At 38.6% G+C, this 19,074-nt stretch overlaps 7 protein-coding genes across 7 annotated transcripts; 3 read left to right on the top strand and 4 right to left on the bottom strand.

Moving 5' to 3' along the window:
* Positions 1–164: 164 nt before the first annotated feature.
* Positions 165–1,154, top strand: NUC1 (ribonuclease; the record flags this gene model as incomplete). The annotated part of the gene is made up of 1 exon (XM_033911203.1): positions 165–1,154. One exon carries the CDS (start codon positions 165–167, stop codon positions 1,152–1,154), a length of 990 nt encoding a protein of 329 aa, XP_033767094.1.
* Positions 1,155–1,381: 227 nt separating this feature from the next.
* CBP1 (Cbp1p) lies at positions 1,382–3,346 on the bottom strand (the record flags this gene model as incomplete). The annotated part of the gene is made up of 1 exon (XM_033911202.1): positions 1,382–3,346. The coding sequence occupies one exon, from the start codon at positions 3,344–3,346 to the stop codon at positions 1,382–1,384; it is 1,965 nt and encodes a 654-aa protein (XP_033767093.1).
* Positions 3,347–3,611: 265 nt separating this feature from the next.
* Positions 3,612–4,427, bottom strand: PEX2 (ubiquitin-protein ligase peroxin 2; the record flags this gene model as incomplete). Its single annotated transcript, XM_033911201.1, has 1 exon — positions 3,612–4,427. One exon carries the CDS (start codon positions 4,425–4,427, stop codon positions 3,612–3,614), a length of 816 nt encoding a protein of 271 aa, XP_033767092.1.
* Positions 4,428–5,084: 657 nt separating this feature from the next.
* On the top strand, positions 5,085–7,484 carry OPT1 (oligopeptide transporter OPT1; the record flags this gene model as incomplete). The annotated part of the gene is made up of 1 exon (XM_033911200.1): positions 5,085–7,484. The coding sequence occupies one exon, from the start codon at positions 5,085–5,087 to the stop codon at positions 7,482–7,484; it is 2,400 nt and encodes a 799-aa protein (XP_033767091.1).
* Positions 7,485–7,959: 475 nt separating this feature from the next.
* On the bottom strand, positions 7,960–9,285 carry SPAR_J00100 (uncharacterized protein; the record flags this gene model as incomplete). The annotated part of the gene is made up of 1 exon (XM_033911199.1): positions 7,960–9,285. One exon carries the CDS (start codon positions 9,283–9,285, stop codon positions 7,960–7,962), a length of 1,326 nt encoding a protein of 441 aa, XP_033767090.1.
* Positions 9,286–14,532: 5,247 nt separating this feature from the next.
* On the bottom strand, positions 14,533–16,230 carry HXT8 (hexose transporter HXT8; the record flags this gene model as incomplete). The annotated part of the gene is made up of 1 exon (XM_033911198.1): positions 14,533–16,230. One exon carries the CDS (start codon positions 16,228–16,230, stop codon positions 14,533–14,535), a length of 1,698 nt encoding a protein of 565 aa, XP_033767089.1.
* Positions 16,231–17,004: 774 nt separating this feature from the next.
* IMA5 (oligo-1,6-glucosidase IMA5) lies at positions 17,005–18,750 on the top strand (the record flags this gene model as incomplete). The annotated part of the gene is made up of 1 exon (XM_033911197.1): positions 17,005–18,750. The coding sequence occupies one exon, from the start codon at positions 17,005–17,007 to the stop codon at positions 18,748–18,750; it is 1,746 nt and encodes a 581-aa protein (XP_033767088.1).
* Between the last annotated feature and the right edge of the window lie 324 nt (positions 18,751–19,074).

The raw sequence follows: 19,074 nt of genomic DNA, 5'->3' as shown, positions 1-19,074 counted from the left end.
CATCGCGAAAAAAAAAAATTAAAATCAATGAAAAATATCAGTGGTGTAATTGGTTATCGATCACTCATCGATAATTTGTTAATTTTATAGAGTTTCAATTGTATAAAGATAAGTATATCCAGCCAAGCTCCCTACTTGACTGATTCTAAAATTTTAAACTTATCATGAGCAGCAGGATACTGTTGTCCGGTTTGGTAGGATTGGGTGCTGGTACTGGTTTAACCTATCTCCTTTTGAACAGACGGTCTCCAGCGCAAGTTATCGAATCACCTTATCCAATTACTCAAAAACCTAATGGCAAAATCCAACCTCCTTCTTTCAACGTCGACCCTTCTGGATTTTTCAAGTATGGTTTTCCTGGCCCGATTCATGATCTGCAGAACCGCGAAGAATTTATTTCATGTTACAATAGACAAACTCAAAATCCTTATTGGGTCTTAGAACATATAACACCAGAATCATTGGCCGCAAGAAATGCTGATAGGAAGAATTCTTTTTTCAAGGAAGATGAAGTAATTCCAGAAAAGTTTAGAGGTAAACTAAGGGATTATTTTAGGTCAGGCTATGATCGAGGCCATCAAGCCCCGGCTGCTGATGCAAAATTCTCTCAACAGGCTATGAATGATACATTCTACTTATCCAATATGTGTCCTCAAGTGGGAGAAGGCTTCAATAGAGACTATTGGGCGCATTTAGAGTACTTTTGTAGAGGATTGACTAAGACATATAAAAGTGTGAGAATTGTAACTGGTCCATTGTATCTACCTAAAAAAGATCCCATTGATAATAAATTTAGAGTTAATTATGAAGTAATTGGTAATCCACCCAGTATTGCTGTTCCAACACATTTTTTCAAATTGATTGTTGCCGAAGCACCAGCAACCAATCCTTCTAGAGAGGATATTGCTGTTGCAGCATTTGTGGTGCCAAACGAACCAATATCAAATGAGACGAAGTTGACTGATTTCGAAGTTCCTATAGATGCTTTAGAAAGAAGTACTGGACTGGAACTTTTGCAAAAAGTACCACCATCAAAGAAGAAGGCATTATGCAAAGAGGTAAACTGTCAAATTGTAGTGAGAGATTTCTCTAATGCAGCGATCAAGCAATCAAAAGATGTGAAATTGTTACCTCCTCCAAAAAAGAAAAATTGAATAATAACAATATACTAAAAAGCCTGTAAATATAAATTGATCATAGTGCAACGATAGAATAATTTGAAAGAATATAATTAATCTTAAGTATGTAATATGAATACATTTATTTGATGACTAAGAAGGGGGAAAATTAGGATGCAATGCTTGAATTTCGTATATATTTACAGAACTTATTAAGTTATTGTTTACTTTGTTGTGTTTATGGTAAATGTGCGTTCGGTGGTTCACCTTAAATAACGTTTAATAGCCGAAACGCCATGCTTTTTAATATCTTGTATGATCTCCTTGTTTGTCTTGAATTCTGAATTTCTAATTTGATGTTTTAAAATGAAATTCCAGTCCAAATTTAGTTCCTCAATTGTCATACCATTCTGGTACAATTCCGCACACGCCCAAAGAAAAACGTCTATCCTTCCTATCTGTAAGGCGCTTAATGCAATATTCCTTAAAATAGTAAACCTATTTTGATTATTTATTTTTAATTTGACATCAGTTGGGGAGGATACGATGAATGGATTACTGTTTGATTTTGACCAGTTTATCTTGCCCCTTTTTGAAGCATCCATGTATAGTAGTTTTGCCAAGTCGATATTCTCCTTTGCATTGGTAACAAATTTACCATCCTGTTTCTTATAATGACAAAGTTTCTTAATGTACAAAGAGGAAATGACGTTCCAAAGAGAGTTTCTATGGTCAGGGTCAAAGTCATGTGCTTTCATCAGTAAATCGTTTATAAGAGCCATCAAATTATCGGTGAATTTCACCTTTGAAGCCAACTTCCAATCAACCAACTCGTTGATAATTGAACCATAGGCCAACATCGCTTGTTTGGGTGGTATAGTATCGAGTAATTTGACCGCCTTAGCGATATGATCAAGGTTTTGTGTTTTGAAAAGGTGAATAATTATCGCTTGATAATTTTCCTGCGAAAGCGCCCTGAAATTTGTTGTTATTTGTTTCAAAACCTTATCTACACCGTTAGAGTCATTAAACTTCAAATGCATCCTCAGCAATGAAGAAAGACATCTTTTGTTCAGCCAAACAATATGATGATTCTCGGGTAAAGTGTACCTGTTAATATTTTGCATGAGTTCCTTGGCCATTGTTAAAGAATCCCGCTTTGTAATGAAATCAATGATTGCTGGTAGTATCAAAGGGTTATTGCAATAATATTCCGGAGTTAATTGCCAAAACATCTCGCTACATATAGACCTATAGGCTCTATTATGCGTACAAATCTTGAAGACTTTATAAATAATTCTGGAGTCATGTGCAGAAATGGAAACATAGTACTCTTTGATTCTGTTCCAAGTAAAATACACACTTGCAACATTTCCTCTTCTATAATTTTCATCAATGGATTTGTACGCAAGTAGTACTTGATCATCTCGAAGCTTCAACTCATTATTCGAAGAATAATTTACATTCATCAGCTTGTTCAGTATAGCCTTGCATAATTGCGGAGCTTCATTACTCAAGCCGAGAGCCTTATTGGATAGAGTTTCTAATTGATACCGGGTCAATTTTATACCGTTTCCGAATATCCTTTCAAATAAAGAGTTCAATTGTAAATATTTTACTAGATGGACATGATCATGCAATGGGTTCGGGTACGCTAATGCTGATATTATTTTCTTCGCATATTGGTCGTCTAGCTTTTTATCGTCTGTGAATAATCTGTAGTACAACAGGAAAAGGTCTGCAGCCATGACTATGTCCCCAGTACTAAAGGCATCATCAACGCACCAGCGCATAGTGTCCAATTGCGTAGTTAGGGGCCTTTGTTGTCTTGCTGATGAGACTTGGGAGACTACTTGATTGACTAGGTCCAAGTTTGCCTTGCATTGATACAGACATTCTCTTCTATAAAGCCCTCTTGTAGTCATAGATGAGGTTTTGGTGCGATTGATAAATTTGATAAAGTCTTCGATCTTGATCTCGTGCAATATAGAGTTTTCCAGTAAGCTATTTTTCTGTTTCCGAAGACTTTTATAGTCCGCCATGTCAGACCAATATTTTCGTATTTTCAACTTGTCATCATCATTTAAACTCGCATCTGCACTGATAAGAGTCAAGACCTGTTTTTGAATCGATTCCCCGCTGTTATGGCTAATTCGTCGTAAGGTCCTGGTAGGTACCATTTTTATAAACCTTTCGGTCCTATACCGAACGAGACGAGGTAAAAACATTGCATGGACAGGGAAAGACGCCGAAATGCAAACTAATGTTATCCTAAAGAGCTCACAGTTTATTACTCCTCGACTTCAGAAGTCGATCTCTACATCGATCCGTATTGCATTCCACAATAATATTATACCACATCTTTATTATTTCTTTTTTCTTTGACAGAAAGTGAAAAAAAACCAGGCGATCGACCACGTGACCCAAGTAGACAACATGAATATGAATATACTATACACATATATAGAGATACAAGTAGGGGAGTGGGTCCCCTTAGTACACTGGTAAGGCAGTCAGTCGTCCAGAGGTCCCACAGGCATCACACACAGACCATTCCAAAGCCTTTACAACACACACATAACAGTAGTTTGCGTGACAACAAGCAATCTGGTATGGGTTGGTCGGGAAACCGCCACAATGGGGACAGACTGTCTTGGGGAAAGTGCCAGAACGAGACCTCGGTTGCTTTTTGGCAAAGGTCAAGAGCCCCCTTTTCGTAAGCAGTGTTTTGGAAAAGAGTTCTAACAGCGCATTCCACAGCAATTGTCTGTTCTGGTATTCCAACCCAGCGAATACAGAGTTTGAATAAAAATCAGAGACAGACGCAGAGCCATCTCGAACCAACCTCGTGGAATGGACATTAAACACCCGGTATAATGGCGATAAAAACGCCCTCGCATGGGCACCATCCGCCGTTAGAAATCTCAGGAAGTTGGTCACATCGCAGCCATGATATAACAAGTTAAGCCATTTGTATAGCTTCAGCCACACCATCTGGTTCCCACCGTGAGAACCATTAAAAACAGCATGTGTGATCTTCTTCCACAAGTACCCAGCCAATACGGTGACAACATACAAGGTGCGTTTCCTGCACTGGAAAGCCACACCACTGAGCGCGGATCCGTACGTGCAGCTAGAGCCAAACTGCGGAAGGAACCTTGTCGCGCACATAAACACAATGGAGTTCACTATCAACTCCCATTCTTCCTTGCGTTCATTCGTATCGAAAGCAGCATTAAACTCGGACCAGAACTGTCCATACAGTTCCTTATCAAGCGCTATCGAGTCGAGCTGTGCAACTCGAGACATGCTGGTTGCCTTTAGATTACGTCTTCTTAGTTATCTCGGCAAACTCTACCCGTTGTGGTTTTCCTCTCTATCTTCATTCATCCCTTATAATGTTTTTTCCACCAACGATAACGATAGAATTGGGGGAAATCGCATCCATTCCCATCCCTCGGATCGATACTAACTTCCGACGCACTGTATCAAAGGCCAAGACATGGCATGAGTCGCCCTGTTGCAACGATGATAGACGCATACGACCCCTCTAACCTCCCTATCTGCCAGTCGCTATTGCATTAATTTTCTTTTTTTCCTCTTTTTTTCCGGCCCGCCACACCTTCCGACTCGAGGACGCCACACCTAAGTTTTTCACACAAAATTCAGAGACAATAGCCGTCTGCAAGGCACCAAGCCTTTTAGCAGTTGCTCGTTGCTGCCTGTTAGTCACCTCAAACCCACTGTAAGGGCAGTTAATGGCTCTGTAAACGCCTCAGCAATCGTTGTCGAAGATAGTTCCTGCCTTCATCGGGTGCCTATCAATTTTTTTCCCAAATTTGGGGCAATTCGATGAATTGTTTTAACTATATATGGGCAGTCGTCAAAAACTGTGTATTCGTAGTAAAAGGTTTTTGACCATGTAGCAGAAAACAACCGTAACAATTATATAGCATTACAGAGCTCATGAGTACGATTTATAGGGAGAGCGACCCGGCAGAGTCGGAGCCCTCGCCATCGCCAACAACCATCCCCATCCAGATCAATATGGAAGAAGAGAAGAAAGATGTTTTCGTCAAGAATATTGATGAGGACATCAACAATTTTACTGCGACTACTGATGAAGAGGACCGTGATCCAGAAAGCCAAAAATTCGACCGCCATTCTATCCAAGAGGAAGGTCTCGTTTGGAAGGGCGACCCTACATACTTGCCTAATTCTCCATATCCCGAAGTGAGGTCTGCGGTCTCCATTGAGGATGATCCCACCATCCGCCTCAACCACTGGAGGACTTGGTTCTTAACCACGATATTTGTGGTAGTATTCGCCGGTGTCAATCAGTTCTTTTCCCTGAGATATCCATCTTTAGAGATCAATTTCCTTGTCGCACAGGTTGTTTGCTATCCAATAGGTAGAGTGCTGGCTCTCTTGCCCGACTGGAAGTGTCCCAAAGTACCATTCTTTGATTTGAACCCGGGACCATTCACCAAAAAGGAACATGCCGTCGTTACTATTGCCGTGGCGCTCACTTCTTCCACTGCATACGCTATGTACATTTTGAACGCTCAAGGAAGTTTCTACAATATGAAGCTAAACGTCGGATATCAGTTCTTGTTGGTTTGGACATCACAGATGATTGGTTATGGTGCTGCGGGTCTGACCAGAAGATGGGTCGTCAACCCTGCAAGCTCCATCTGGCCTCAAACTCTAATTTCAGTGTCATTGTTTGATTCGCTGCACTCAAGAAAAGTTGAAAAGACAGTCGCAAACGGTTGGACGATGCCCCGTTACAGGTTTTTCTTGATTGTTCTTATCGGATCCTTCGTCTGGTATTGGGTACCAGGATTCCTCTTCACTGGCCTGTCCTATTTCAACGTCGTTTTATGGGGGTCGAAGACAAGACACAATTTCATTGCTAACACAATCTTCGGTACTCAAAGTGGGCTCGGTGCGTTGCCAATCACATTCGACTACACGCAAGTTTCCCAAGCCATGTCCGGCTCCGTATTCGCTACACCATTCTACGTCTCTGCCAACACCTATGCATCAGTGTTAATATTCTTTGTCATAGTCCTACCATGCCTCTATTTCACCAACACCTGGTATGCCAAATACATGCCTGTCATTTCAGGTTCCACTTATGACAACGCTCAAAACAAATACAACGTAACGAAGATTCTTAACGAGGATTACTCCATTAATCTCGAGAAATATAAAGAATACTCACCAGTATTTGTTCCATTTTCCTATCTTTTGTCGTATGCCTTGAATTTTGCCGCTGTTATCGCTGTTTTTGTTCACTGCTTCTTATACCATGGTAAAGATATTGTCGCCAAGTTTAAAGACCGTAAAAATGGTGGTACCGACATTCACATGAGAATCTACTCAAAAAACTACAAGGACTGTCCCGATTGGTGGTATTTGCTCTTGCAAATTGTCATGATCGGTTTAGGGTTTGTGGCAGTATGCTGCTTCGATACTAAGTTCCCAGCCTGGGCATTTGTTATTGCCATATTAATTTCCCTTGTAAATTTCATTCCACAAGGTATATTGGAAGCAATGACTAATCAACACGTTGGTTTGAATATTATCACAGAATTGATTTGTGGTTATATGCTGCCTTTAAGACCAATGGCAAACTTGTTATTCAAACTATACGGATTCATCGTCATGAGACAAGGTTTAAATCTGAGTAGAGATTTGAAATTGGCTATGTACATGAAAGTTTCCCCCCGTCTGATTTTTGCCATTCAAATTTATGCCACTATCATATCTGGTATGGTTAACGTTGGTGTACAGGAATGGATGATGCATAATATCGATGGCTTGTGTACCACTGATCAGCCAAACGGGTTCACTTGTGCAAATGGTCGCACAGTTTTCAACGCCTCTATCATCTGGTCTTTGCCAAAGTATCTTTTCTCATCAGGGCGTATTTATAGTCCGCTAATGTGGTTCTTCTTGATTGGTTTGCTATTTCCACTAGTGGTTTATGCCATTCAATGGAAATTCCCTAACTTTAAATTCGCTAAGCACATTCACACTCCCGTATTTTTCACAGGCCCAGGTAATATCCCCCCAAGCACACCTTATAACTACTCATTATTTTTCGCAATGTCATTCTGCCTAAACTTTATAAGGAAAAGATGGAGAGCTTGGTTCAATAAGTATAATTTTGTCATGGGGGCTGGTGTTGAAGCAGGCGTGGCAATCTCTGTCGTTATCATATTTCTGTGTGTACAATATCCAGGTGGTAAACTCAGCTGGTGGGGAAACAACGTTTGGAAAAGAACGTATGATAATGATTATAAAAAATTCTATACCTTAAAGAAAGGTGAGACATTCGGTTATGATAAATGGTGGTAGTCATGAAACATAATAACAATCCTACAAGGTGGTTTATATTTAGTTAATTCAAAAATTTGCACACATAATACCAAACTTTAGTTCATATTCTGTAATATTAAGAAAATATTTTCTTTTCTTTTTGTCAGCCTTTCAAATTTGCTAAAATTTGGAATACTTTACCTAGATATTTACTTTTACTGTTGACTGTGATAATAACGGCGCTGTCAACATTGCCTCCACTATCAGATAAGTCCATTAATGATTCACACTGCTCAACGAAGTAAAAAGGCTCAACGAAGTAAAAAGTTCAAAAAGGTTAATAAGACGAGGAAGAATATAAAGTCAAAACCTCATATCTTATGCGGCCAAGATTTTGTTTTAAGGCAGTAATATTTACATTAAGATCTACAAATCAAAAATTCTCTTATTATATTACAAAAAAAGGCTTATGAATACAAAAATAAAGTTAAATTTAAATACAACAATGTCCCTATCAGTATATCCTTCCTTCTTTCATTACAAAAAGTATGTTACTCTCGGGTTCATCCAAAACTGTAATATCGTCCAGAGGATTTGATTTCATCATCAATAGGTCAGCAATGAATCCCGGTTTAATCTGTCCCAATTTATCGCCTAATCCGTTCATCTCTGCAGGAGTAACAGTGGCCGAAAGTAAAATTTCTTGGGCTGTTTGAACTTTCCCTCTAATGCAAAATTCTTGTGTTTGGTAACCATATAAAGGACCTAATAAATCTGATCCAAAACAAATTTTAACTTTTTTGCTCTGAGCAATTTTAATTGCATCAATTCCTTTGTAAAGCACCTCTGTATTTTTCCTACTATTTTCAGGTCCCAAGAATGCGCTAAATTGATCGGAGCCCATCACTTTGTAGGTCACTAGGGTTGGTGTCAAGTAGCAACCCGATTCTGCCATAAGCTCTGCAGTGCGTTCATCTAATAAATTTCCGTGCTCGATACCCTTAACACCTAATTTGATACATTTTTCTATAGCTTCTGGAGTGTAGGCATGTGCTGTTACGTATGTATGGTAACTGTTTGCGACATCCACCAGTGCTTTTATTTCATCGTCACAAAACTGGTTGTTTGATATTTTGTCAGTTGGAGATGCTACACCTCCACCACCCATAAACTTAATAAAGTCTGCACCCCTTCTAAATTCTTCTCTAGCCACTTTATAACATTCAGGAACACCATCCGCTACAACACCAACTTGACCGTAGTGGCATGAACAGCTGTCAAAGGCACTAGCAGGTAAGGCACCAGGTCTCAGATCGCCATGGCCACCAGTTTGTGAAATGGCATGCCCACAAGTAATTAATCTGGGGCCCTTCAGGGATCCCTGACGTATCTCTGCTTTCAAAAAGCCTTCTGCACCTCCACAGTCTCTCACCGTTGTGAAACCTCTTGCCAAAGTGGCTTCTAAGGTATATCTTATTCTGAGCAATGTGACTGACTTTGGTATCAACATCAACTTGCTCAAATCGGCTTCTCCTGCAACTGACGCGACGTGGACATGACTGTCAATCAAACCTGGAGTGACAAATTTACCAATACCGTCAATAATTTCAAAGGCGCCTTCATCAACGGTTACTGGTTTTTCAGAGCCAAATTCAACCTTAGAAATCATACCGTTTTCTATGAAAATATAAGCTCCGGCGAGAGTGGCACCACTTACCACGTCTATCAAATTGGTGTTACTTATGCAGTAATTTTTAAGTGGCTTTGGGCGCCATGGTGCTACCAAGTCAGCTAGGGACTTGTTCATTCCTTCGTTAACATCGATGTCATAAGTCGCCATTTTTGCTTTGCTTGATAGATTGTTTCGTTGTCCCCTTCAATTGGGCAAGGAAAACTTAGTACAAGTCAGGAAAGATGAAGCTTTTATATTCGCTCATATCGGGAATCAATTACCGCCAGATCTTCTTCTGTTCAACAAGTTTGTTTGTCTTCCGCCATGTTACGTCGTTTACGAACGATAAGAGGCTGATCAAACAGGAAGGAGTTATCGTCGGATTATTTTTTAGTGTGGAAATAATGCACCATGGCCGACAGTGAAGGCACTATTATTAGTAAAGTGTGTCGAAAACAAGGGAACTAAAAACTGGATTATATGAATAAGAGGGGCAGTAGAGGATGAGGATGAGGAGAGAGTTTTGTCAATTGGGAGGAGTCTGCAGTTTTTCAAGACCATAGATTATAAGCAAGTAAAAACAGGGTCTTTGTCGCAGGAACCGGCTAAGAAAAGGGTGCACGGAATAACGCGGAAAAATAATGCAGGGGAAGGCGTGTTCCGTATGACGTCGCAAAATATAATTGTTTAACTACGTAATCTACTTAAAACATTCTCCCAGATTAATCTTCAAGCTAAAAAAAACAATATGATATTGCCATGATTTTAAGAACCGTAGCTGTTAAGCGATGAAGGAGCAACAACTAGATTGTCAGGCAAGGTATCCGTTATGCGTAAAACGACGTTACTGTTCGGATTGTGTCGGTGGTGCCAACAATATATGAAAACTGTCAGACTCGTTTGAACTTAAAAAAAATCTTTACGGAGGCCATGTAATTTTTCTAAGTAAGACTATTAATTGATGCGGAATGAAACTAGCCGTAAGACTATTAATTGATGCGGAATGAAACTAGCCGTAAGACATGTTGTTTACAATTTTTGACGAACACCAGGCATGATATTCTCGACGACATTTCGTTCTCGTTCCGGTGCCAACAAAAAGGCTGAAAAAAGTCAAAAAATCCTTTTTGAGAAAGGTTCTCAATTCTCACACGAGAGCAGATATCCTCCCAATGATTAATGTATCCAATGATTTTACAGGCATGGTGATAAATATGTCTTACATTGTGAAAAAATGGCTCTACGATCACCTGTAGACTATATAACATAAAAATAAGAAAAATCCAAAAAAAATGGAGAGAACATATATAGACTACCAGGTATGAGTAAAATTCTTTGTAAAACATATCCTTTGTTTTCGGATAGCTGGTTGGCGTACTGCAAAGAAGTACTAATAGGAAATTGTGTTAGCGCGAATTGAAGTGAACAAAGTGCTTGACGTTAAAAGTTTTCTTTTACTCGATGAAAAGGATCGTCTTTTGAGACCAAAAAAAAAAATTGATGTCTTTCTAGACGTGAGTGAAATACATCAGGATAGTTGAGATACACTGTAAAGTAACTACAAAAAAAAAGGTGTTAAGTGACAAGATGAAAAGTAAGAAAAACAGGGAGAAGCGGTATGTTTTTGCTACATATTAGGCTAGTTTAAGATTATTACTTGTGGTTAATGGAGTGCGAAAACTTGATAATTAAGGATATCTGCACAATCGGATGCCACCGGTTTAAATACTTACAATAGAACACAATCGCTCCGAAACATACCGTCGTATTGGAGGCGCACCAAATCCTTCTTTCACCATATAAGGATACCCAAGTTTAGGAATTATACAAATTCAACATCAAAAATAATTAATGGGTTAATTCTCCCAACCTCCAAAATTCGAGTAACTGTGCGATCTGCCATCAGTATACCACCGTAAACAAACATTTTAAAAACATGATGCTTTGGATGCGACAAGGTTACTGACCAGTGCTTTTTCATCACAGTGTATGTCATTTTAAGAACAAATATTTTTAATAATATTTTGTTCGGACCGTAACTTATACACAAGTAGCAAAATCCAGTGGTAAAGCAGAACTGCAATATCACTCAAAAAACACTTTTACTACCTTCATTGTTAAAAAAGTTTTTATTATTTCCAGATAGTGTTCTGAAAAACATTTACCAATGCAAAAATACATTCTTCCGATATGGTAGTTTTCAGAACTGGTAATTGCTTCCCCTTCTGTAAAATGATCAACTACATGCCGTGCTGAAAAGCAACAAACCTAACGACATAAGGCTTCAATTCAAAACTCAATGCGTTGATAGCATTGCATAAGGTAGCTCTTTACTACCAGAAGTAGATACCAGCAATTGACCCTGTGACACTAGAAATGAAGTTCTTCCGGAATAAATTTTAGAGGCACCTACCTAGCAAAACTTCTGAAGAGCCAATTTAGGTACAAACTATGACAAAGGCCTCAAGTTAGTAGAAAGATAATATTTTTTATCTCGTGGTAATGGTATTGTCACTTCTTTCCTCCATGATGTTAAGCTGCATAAACGAATATTTTTAATGTTTTCAAAATTTCCAGTCGTTTACTTATAAGTAATGACGTTGGTCCGATTCTAGAGACTATGGAGACGCTCAAAGGTTTGACTATATTGATATCGGTTTTGCGATTATCACCAATAACAAAATGGTGAAGTATAGCTGAATATTGCTGACAATTATCAGGATTCTGTTATATAATAGAGTAATATTATCTAGTATACAGTTAATACTAAAAGTTTTCCTTTGAAGATCTAGGAATCCACAAAGGGAAAGAGCAATTTTAGATAATAATACCACTATTTCTACCTCTGTTTTATAAGTTGACATTAGGTTCGATGATTGTTTCCCTTATCATATAAGGCGTCTTCTTATATTACAATTGATACTATACCAATAACATGAGTACTGATCAATGGACAATGGTTTATTCTTGTTCCAGATGTAGGTTGTTTTCGATGAGTCCTTTATGTTTAAATTTTGAAGAAACCGGAATCTGCCAACAATATTACTCATGACGTGAACGGACTTTAAAGAATCTTCAAGACTTTAGAAACATCAGTAGTCTCCATTTCTTACAAAAATAAGCTACACTTTTACAAATCCATTAAACATTTTGATTCCTTGTCAGCAACAAAACTAAAAGAGAAAAGAAACCTTATTGAAAAGCTCATGAAGAAATCTCGGTATGTGTGCATATATGTGTATATATCGCGTAGAAAACAAGATGATGAGGAGAAAAGGCTCTCCAGGTGATGAAATAAGTTTAATCTGGAAGAGCCAATCTCTTGAAAGTGCCTTACTTTCTACATTTTTCTTGATGAATAGCCATGGCTTTTGAGCTTCCAAAGGATCAGAAACTTCTTCTGGTTCTAGCCAGGACAAGTATTCATTAGTGTAGTTGGAGACGTAGTCTGGTGGCAAAATAGCCAATCTCTTACCGTAGCCGGTAACTTTCTTCCAGTCACGATGAACATTGTACAAAGATGAAGAGAAGTAAGCGTAACATCTTTGGTATTGCTTGTAGGATAGATCGTTGTTCAATTGAGGCTTGAAGTAAAAGCATTCTTTCCAAGCCTTCACAGGTCTGTGATCATCTTTACAATGGGGAGGGGAGAAGTGAAGGAGAATAAAAACACTCTTCACAAGGGCTATAATACGAGGTTTTTATATGTTTCGCTGTCTGTCGTTTTGAGAGATTACAAGCTTTTGACATTGTCTCATTTGCTTTAACGGCACCACCTTACATACCTTGAATAAATAATATTTGTAGCTTACTGCTAGTTGAAAACTTCATTTTTTTATAATGGATAAATCTGATCATATCGAATTAAACTGATTTTATTATGTTGGGGGCCGATAAATATACTAATGCCGTCACCTCGAGGTGATTTGCCGTCTTTATGCATTACGCGTCAATGAAATTCCCTTGAAAAATCAAGTCAACCATCGCTTACTTGCATATCCAAGACGTTTGTAAAGACAATATATGCACATATATTAGTATCTATTTATATACTTAAACGAACGTACCTTTTAATCGCGACAAAAATAGTATACAAGGAGCATCAGGGGTTTCCTGTTTAATCTTTGCATATACAAGCTAGTTAATTATTGAACTATGTTCTGTTACGTGATATGCAGCAGCAGCGATACGTTGTTCAACCTTTTGAAAGGAAAAAAAATCTCTATAAGCATCAATCATTAAAGCTGCCATTGTTCAATTTCTCCTCGTTCTTGGTGGACACTGAGGCAAGAAAAGAATGGCATTGACCGAAATATTTGAACTGGCCTTTGTCAAGTGTAACAATATTAAGAAAGCACTTTGTGGATGATATTATTGTATTATATATGAACATATCCTCATAACCGAAATTACATGAATAGTTTATAATAAGAGTAAATTTGTACTATTTCCTTATCGTGTTTTTCAATAAGATAAGTCATGGGCCCTCGTGACATTTTAACGTTGTCGAAGGGTCCCCACAATGGATGGGTATCATAAATTATAGTTATTTTTCTCAAATTTATTCGCTTCAGAATCCAATTTAATGACATAAACACACTCGAAATTTGCAATCTTTTCGTTTTTCAATCTCCACTTATAGTGGAAAAGTAATGCAACAGTTTTTGCATTCGATGAAAATACGTTCAATAACGTCATGGTAGACTAATTCCTATCACTAAAGAGTTCTGTATAGAAATCTTCTAACGCCTTAATTCCATATAATAAAGATGAAACAACAGCACCAGATGCGAACAGAGATAGAAAATTTTCTGATTTTCCTTCATTCAGAGCTTGCAGATAAGCACGACATAAATCAGGTTATGACATTTCTATTTGATATTAAAATTGAATGGAGGTCAGAAATAAAATGCACAATTATATGAGCTTTTCGGTTCTCCTATCAAAAGAGGCGTTTATATGTAGTATTCTGGAGTAAGACAGAAGATGCTTGCTTTGGATTGAACTGAGCTAGACCCAAATAGCTCTGACCTTTTATCTTTTTTTATTCTTTCAACAGAATAACTTCCACCGATGGGAGACCTGATTCTCATTGGTGCATGATTATTATTATCTAGAATTGTTCAACTCCTTTCGGAAGATGCGGAGGGTAGGATTGCATTTTAGATGTATTATAACATGATACCTTGTAATGTTGCAAATTACCGTTTCTACAAGGAAATGAAAGGAAAAAAAAACAACTAAAAAATTATATTATATCATTTAAGGGAATTGATGAATTCATAACAACGCTTCAAATATTTAATATTATTAATGTATCAAGTTTTCGGTCTCCAGTATGAGATCTATGGGCTGCGGTGGATGTTATTTACCTGTGAATTTTACAGTTTTTCTACGTGAATTTTTTTCGCCAACCTAGAACATTCTCTTATACAAAGGTTTCTCGTCATGTTGTAATTTCTCGTTATCGTAATCGGCATTTCTTCTAGAAGCTGGGATCCAGGATGTAGATTTCCAAGGTAAAACTCCGTCCATCCACATCTCGTCAACTTCTTCCAAAGAAAGTCCCTTCGTTTCTGGAACAAAGAAGAAAACATAAAAATACGAAAATGCTAAGCAGCCCATGAAAACATAACCATAGTAGAAATTAATTGCTGAAGTAATGAAAGGCGTAAAAAACCCAATCAAGAAACCCCATAGCAGGTTGGCCGCCGTTGCAACAGACATACACTTGGATCTCACTCTTAATGGAAATGTTTCAGAGATAATCACATAACAAACCGGACCCCAAGTGCAGGAAAAGCAGAAAATGTAGAAACAAGTGAAGACAATCATACAGTTACCAGCACCTTTGGATGATGGCTGATCCTTACCATTGGGATATAATCTTGTAACACCAACGGAAGCATAAATAACCATACACGCCGTCATAGTAGCAGCACCAAGCAAAAGACATTTACGACGTCCTAACTTATCAACAGAATAAAGTGAAAAGAAGCATGAAGCAAAATTCACAATACCCAAGACAATAGAAGTCTCAAAAGAGTCTGTCATACCAACAGATTTAAAGATGGTAGTACCATAATAGAAGAAATAGTTGTCACCAGTAAGTTGTTGCAAAGAGTTAATCATGACTGTCATTGATAAACGTTGAAAGACTTTGGTCTTCGTCGAAAATAATTCCTTCCAAGAAGCCGTTCCCATTGCTTCTTCGGCCTCAACTCCAGCAATAAGAAGATCGATCTCGGCAATCACAGCAGGATCGTCAACAATAAGTTTGTTTGACTTGGCAAAGGAAGCTCTAGCTTGTTCAGGCTTCTTGACTTGTACCAGAAACCGAGGTGATTCCGGGACAAACATCATACCTCCAATCATGATAATGGCCCATGCAAAACATAGGCCAAGAGGAACACGCCATTGAACAGAATTCGAGTAAGTCTTAGTACCATAATTAGTACAATAACCCAAGAAAATGGCAAATGTCACCATCAATTGCCAACAAGCAAGCAAAGTACCTCTAATATGCTTTGGAGCGGTTTCTGAAATAAGCATTGGAGCAAGGACACTGATAGAACCAGCACCAATACCAGCGATAATTCTCCCAATAAAGTATTGGTACCATTTATCCACAGAGGCAATCTGAATAACAATACCAACCATATAAACGACAATAACTATAATCAAACCCATGCAACGGCCGTAAATATCACCCAGTTTAGACAGGAAAAGACAGCCGATGGCGCTTCCCACATTAAAGATGGACACAATCAACCCGGTTCTCACGTTAGACAAGTAGTAAGTATTTTTGGAATGACTATAATTACCAAATCTTCTTAAGAAATCAGTCTGATTGACAAACCCAGAAATCGTACCAGTATCCCAACCAGACATAAATCCACCAAATGCCATACACAAACACATAATAGAGACAGTGACATAGGCTGAAGCAGGCTTCTCTGGGATGATAACCTCCTCTGCTTCTTCCCCATTGGTATCAGAAAATGCCTTGTTTTCCTCCACGGTGTGTTTTGATAGGCGGAAGGAATCTTCCGCTGATGTTTGATGACTACCAAATACCTCTTCGGCAATATTCTCCCTCGGTAAGCTAGTCATTTTTTATCCTTGATTTTTTTTAAGCTAAGTACAAATGAAACAAGATAAACAATCTAAATTAACAATGAAAAACAAAAGCAGTGGCTTAAATATATCTTTTCAAGAGTCTCCATCCCAGCTGTTAATGATGTTAGTCACAAGGCCACCACCATACTATTCTACTTTTTTTTTTTACAGCAAATATTATACGTCACTGCATGCAAAGTATAGAGGAAAGTTCCTAGAGCTCACTAACAGTCTCGAGATGGAATTATTTTCGGGAAAATTCCTGCCACCTTTCAGGTCGGGTAATGGACGGATCCACTAATTTCTCCAGCTTTTTAAGCAAGTAGCCCCACAAACAGCCGCAGCCGAATGCTGTAGGTCATTTTCTGTGGGTTTTCTCCTTTTCTCCGCAAGGTTCTGGAGCTGTCCCTCTGTGGAGGTGATACAATAGCGCTTACAAGAAAGAGAAAACGCCTAGCCGGAAAAAAAAACGGGGAAACAAGCTTCGGGACATTTGTTTTCTCGCGGAGAATCTTCGGAGAAACCTGGAAAATTGAATTATTCACAACCTTGTGCACGATTATCGTCATGGTGCCCAAAGCTAATTCTCCGAGAAAAACAATCTGTGCTAAGTGAACAGTGGGATTCCACTGCCACCACTGTAGGAGATACTTCGCAGGGACTTCCAGCGAATTATATATAAGACACTAATCCACACCTTTTCATCAGCAAAACATTATTGTCTCTCGAAAAAAAACTAAACAGAGCACTTGATACAAACAAGAAAACATGACAATAATCCATAATCCAAAATGGTGGAAAGAAGCCACCGTCTATCAAATTTACCCCGCTAGTTTCAAAGACTCCGACAATGACGGTTGGGGTGACCTGGCCGGGATTACTTCCAAACTTGACTACATTAAGGAGTTAGGTGTCGACGCTATATGGGTGTGTCCGTTCTACGAATCCCCTCAGGAAGATATGGGATATGATATTGCGAACTATGAGAAGGTTTGGCCTCGTTACGGAACAAACGAGGATTGTTTTCAGTTGATCGAAGAATCTCATAAAAGAGGTATCAAGGTGATTGTTGACTTGGTCATTAACCATTGTTCCGAAGAGCATGAATGGTTCAAAGAAAGTAGATCTTCTAAAACCAACCCAAAGCGTGACTGGTTCTTTTGGAGACCTCCTAAGGGTTACGATGAAAAACGTAATCCAATTCCCCCAAACAATTGGAGGTCTTTCTTTGGTGGATCAGCTTGGAGATATGATGAGAAAACAGGTGAGTTCTTCATGCACGTTTTTGCTCCTGGCCAACCTGATTTCAACTGGGAAAATGAAGAGTGCCGTAAGGCCATTTATGACTCCTCAGTAGGCTACTGGTTACGCCACAATGTTGATGGGTTCAGAATTGATGTGGGTAGCATGTACTCCAAAGTTGGGGGCTTGCCAGATGCTCCTATTACTGATCCAACCGTTCCTTACCAGGATGGGACGGCTTTTTTCATAAATGGACCACGTATTCACGAGTACCATAAAGAAATGCGCCAATACATGATTTCTCAAGTCCCAGAGGGCAAAGAAATTATGACTGTCGGAGAAGTTGGTGTCGGGAACGAAAATGACTTCAAGGACTATACTAGTGCCAAGGAGGGAGAACTTAACATGATGTTCAACTTCAAGCACACCTCAGTAGGTGAAAGCCCAGAATTTAAGTATGAGCTTATTCCCTTTACCTTGAAAGACTTTAAGCTGGCCCTTGCAGAAAGTTTTCTGTTTATCGAAAATACTGATTGCTGGTCCACCATCTACTTAGAAAACCACGATCAACCTCGTAGTGTTTCGCGTTTTGGTTGTGATTCTCCTAAATGGCGTGAGATTTCGTCGAAAATGTTGGCCACGCTTATTATCTCATTGACTGGTACTGTGTTTATTTATCAAGGTCAGGAACTGGGCATGCCTAACTTCAAAAATAGAAAGATTGAGCAAATCAAATGTGTCGAAGGTACTGGCACTTACGCTGCCATCAAACGTGACTACGGTGAGGACTCAGAAAAAATGAGAAAGTTCTTTGAAGCATTAGCTTTGATTTCCAGGGATCATGGAAGAACACCTTTCCCATGGACCGGCGAAGAACCTTGTGCAGGTTTTTCGAAGAACGCTAAACCTTGGCTAGACATAAATGAATCGTTTAGGGACGGGATTAATGCAGAAGCTGAGTTGAAAGACAAAGATTCTGTTTTCTATTTCTGGAAAAAAGCCTTGCAGGTTAGAAAAGAACACAAAGATATTCTTGTGTACGGACACAACTTCCAGTTCTTTAATTTAGATAATGACAAATTGTTCATGTTCACCAAAGACGCGGATAGTAAAAAAATGTTTGCCGTTTTCAACTTCAGTAGCGACAACACAGACTTCCCAGTGCCTGATGAAAAGGCCTCTTACACTATGTTTTTCGGTAACTATGCAGACTCAAATGGTAAGTCGCGTACCTTACAGCCATGGGAAGGAAGACTTTATTCCATGAAATAACGAGCGCCTTGAAATTTTTTTGTTGGTTTCCACAATAAAGAAGTTCACACTTATGGTTAGTATGTTTATATGTCTTTTTCTTACTCTTTTCTCTATTGAGAAATTATTAAAAACTTTTCTTTCACTATTTTTAAGTAAGTTATAGTGTATCTACTAGCCAATGAGTCTCTTCCTAGAAGAAATACAAAGGTATGGAGTAGGAAAAAAACAAGTGCTTCCTTATGTACATTCCATCATTATAAATCTAACTATTATACGTCTCTATTATAGCTTAAAAGATGACTCAAGATTTCGAATTATTTTTTCGCAGGGTACTTCCAACTG

This window comes from Saccharomyces paradoxus, chromosome X (assembly GCF_002079055.1).
Source record: "Saccharomyces paradoxus chromosome X, complete sequence".
Taxonomy (NCBI): domain Eukaryota; kingdom Fungi; phylum Ascomycota; class Saccharomycetes; order Saccharomycetales; family Saccharomycetaceae; genus Saccharomyces; species Saccharomyces paradoxus.
This window is presented reverse-complemented; position numbering and strand designations above follow the sequence as displayed.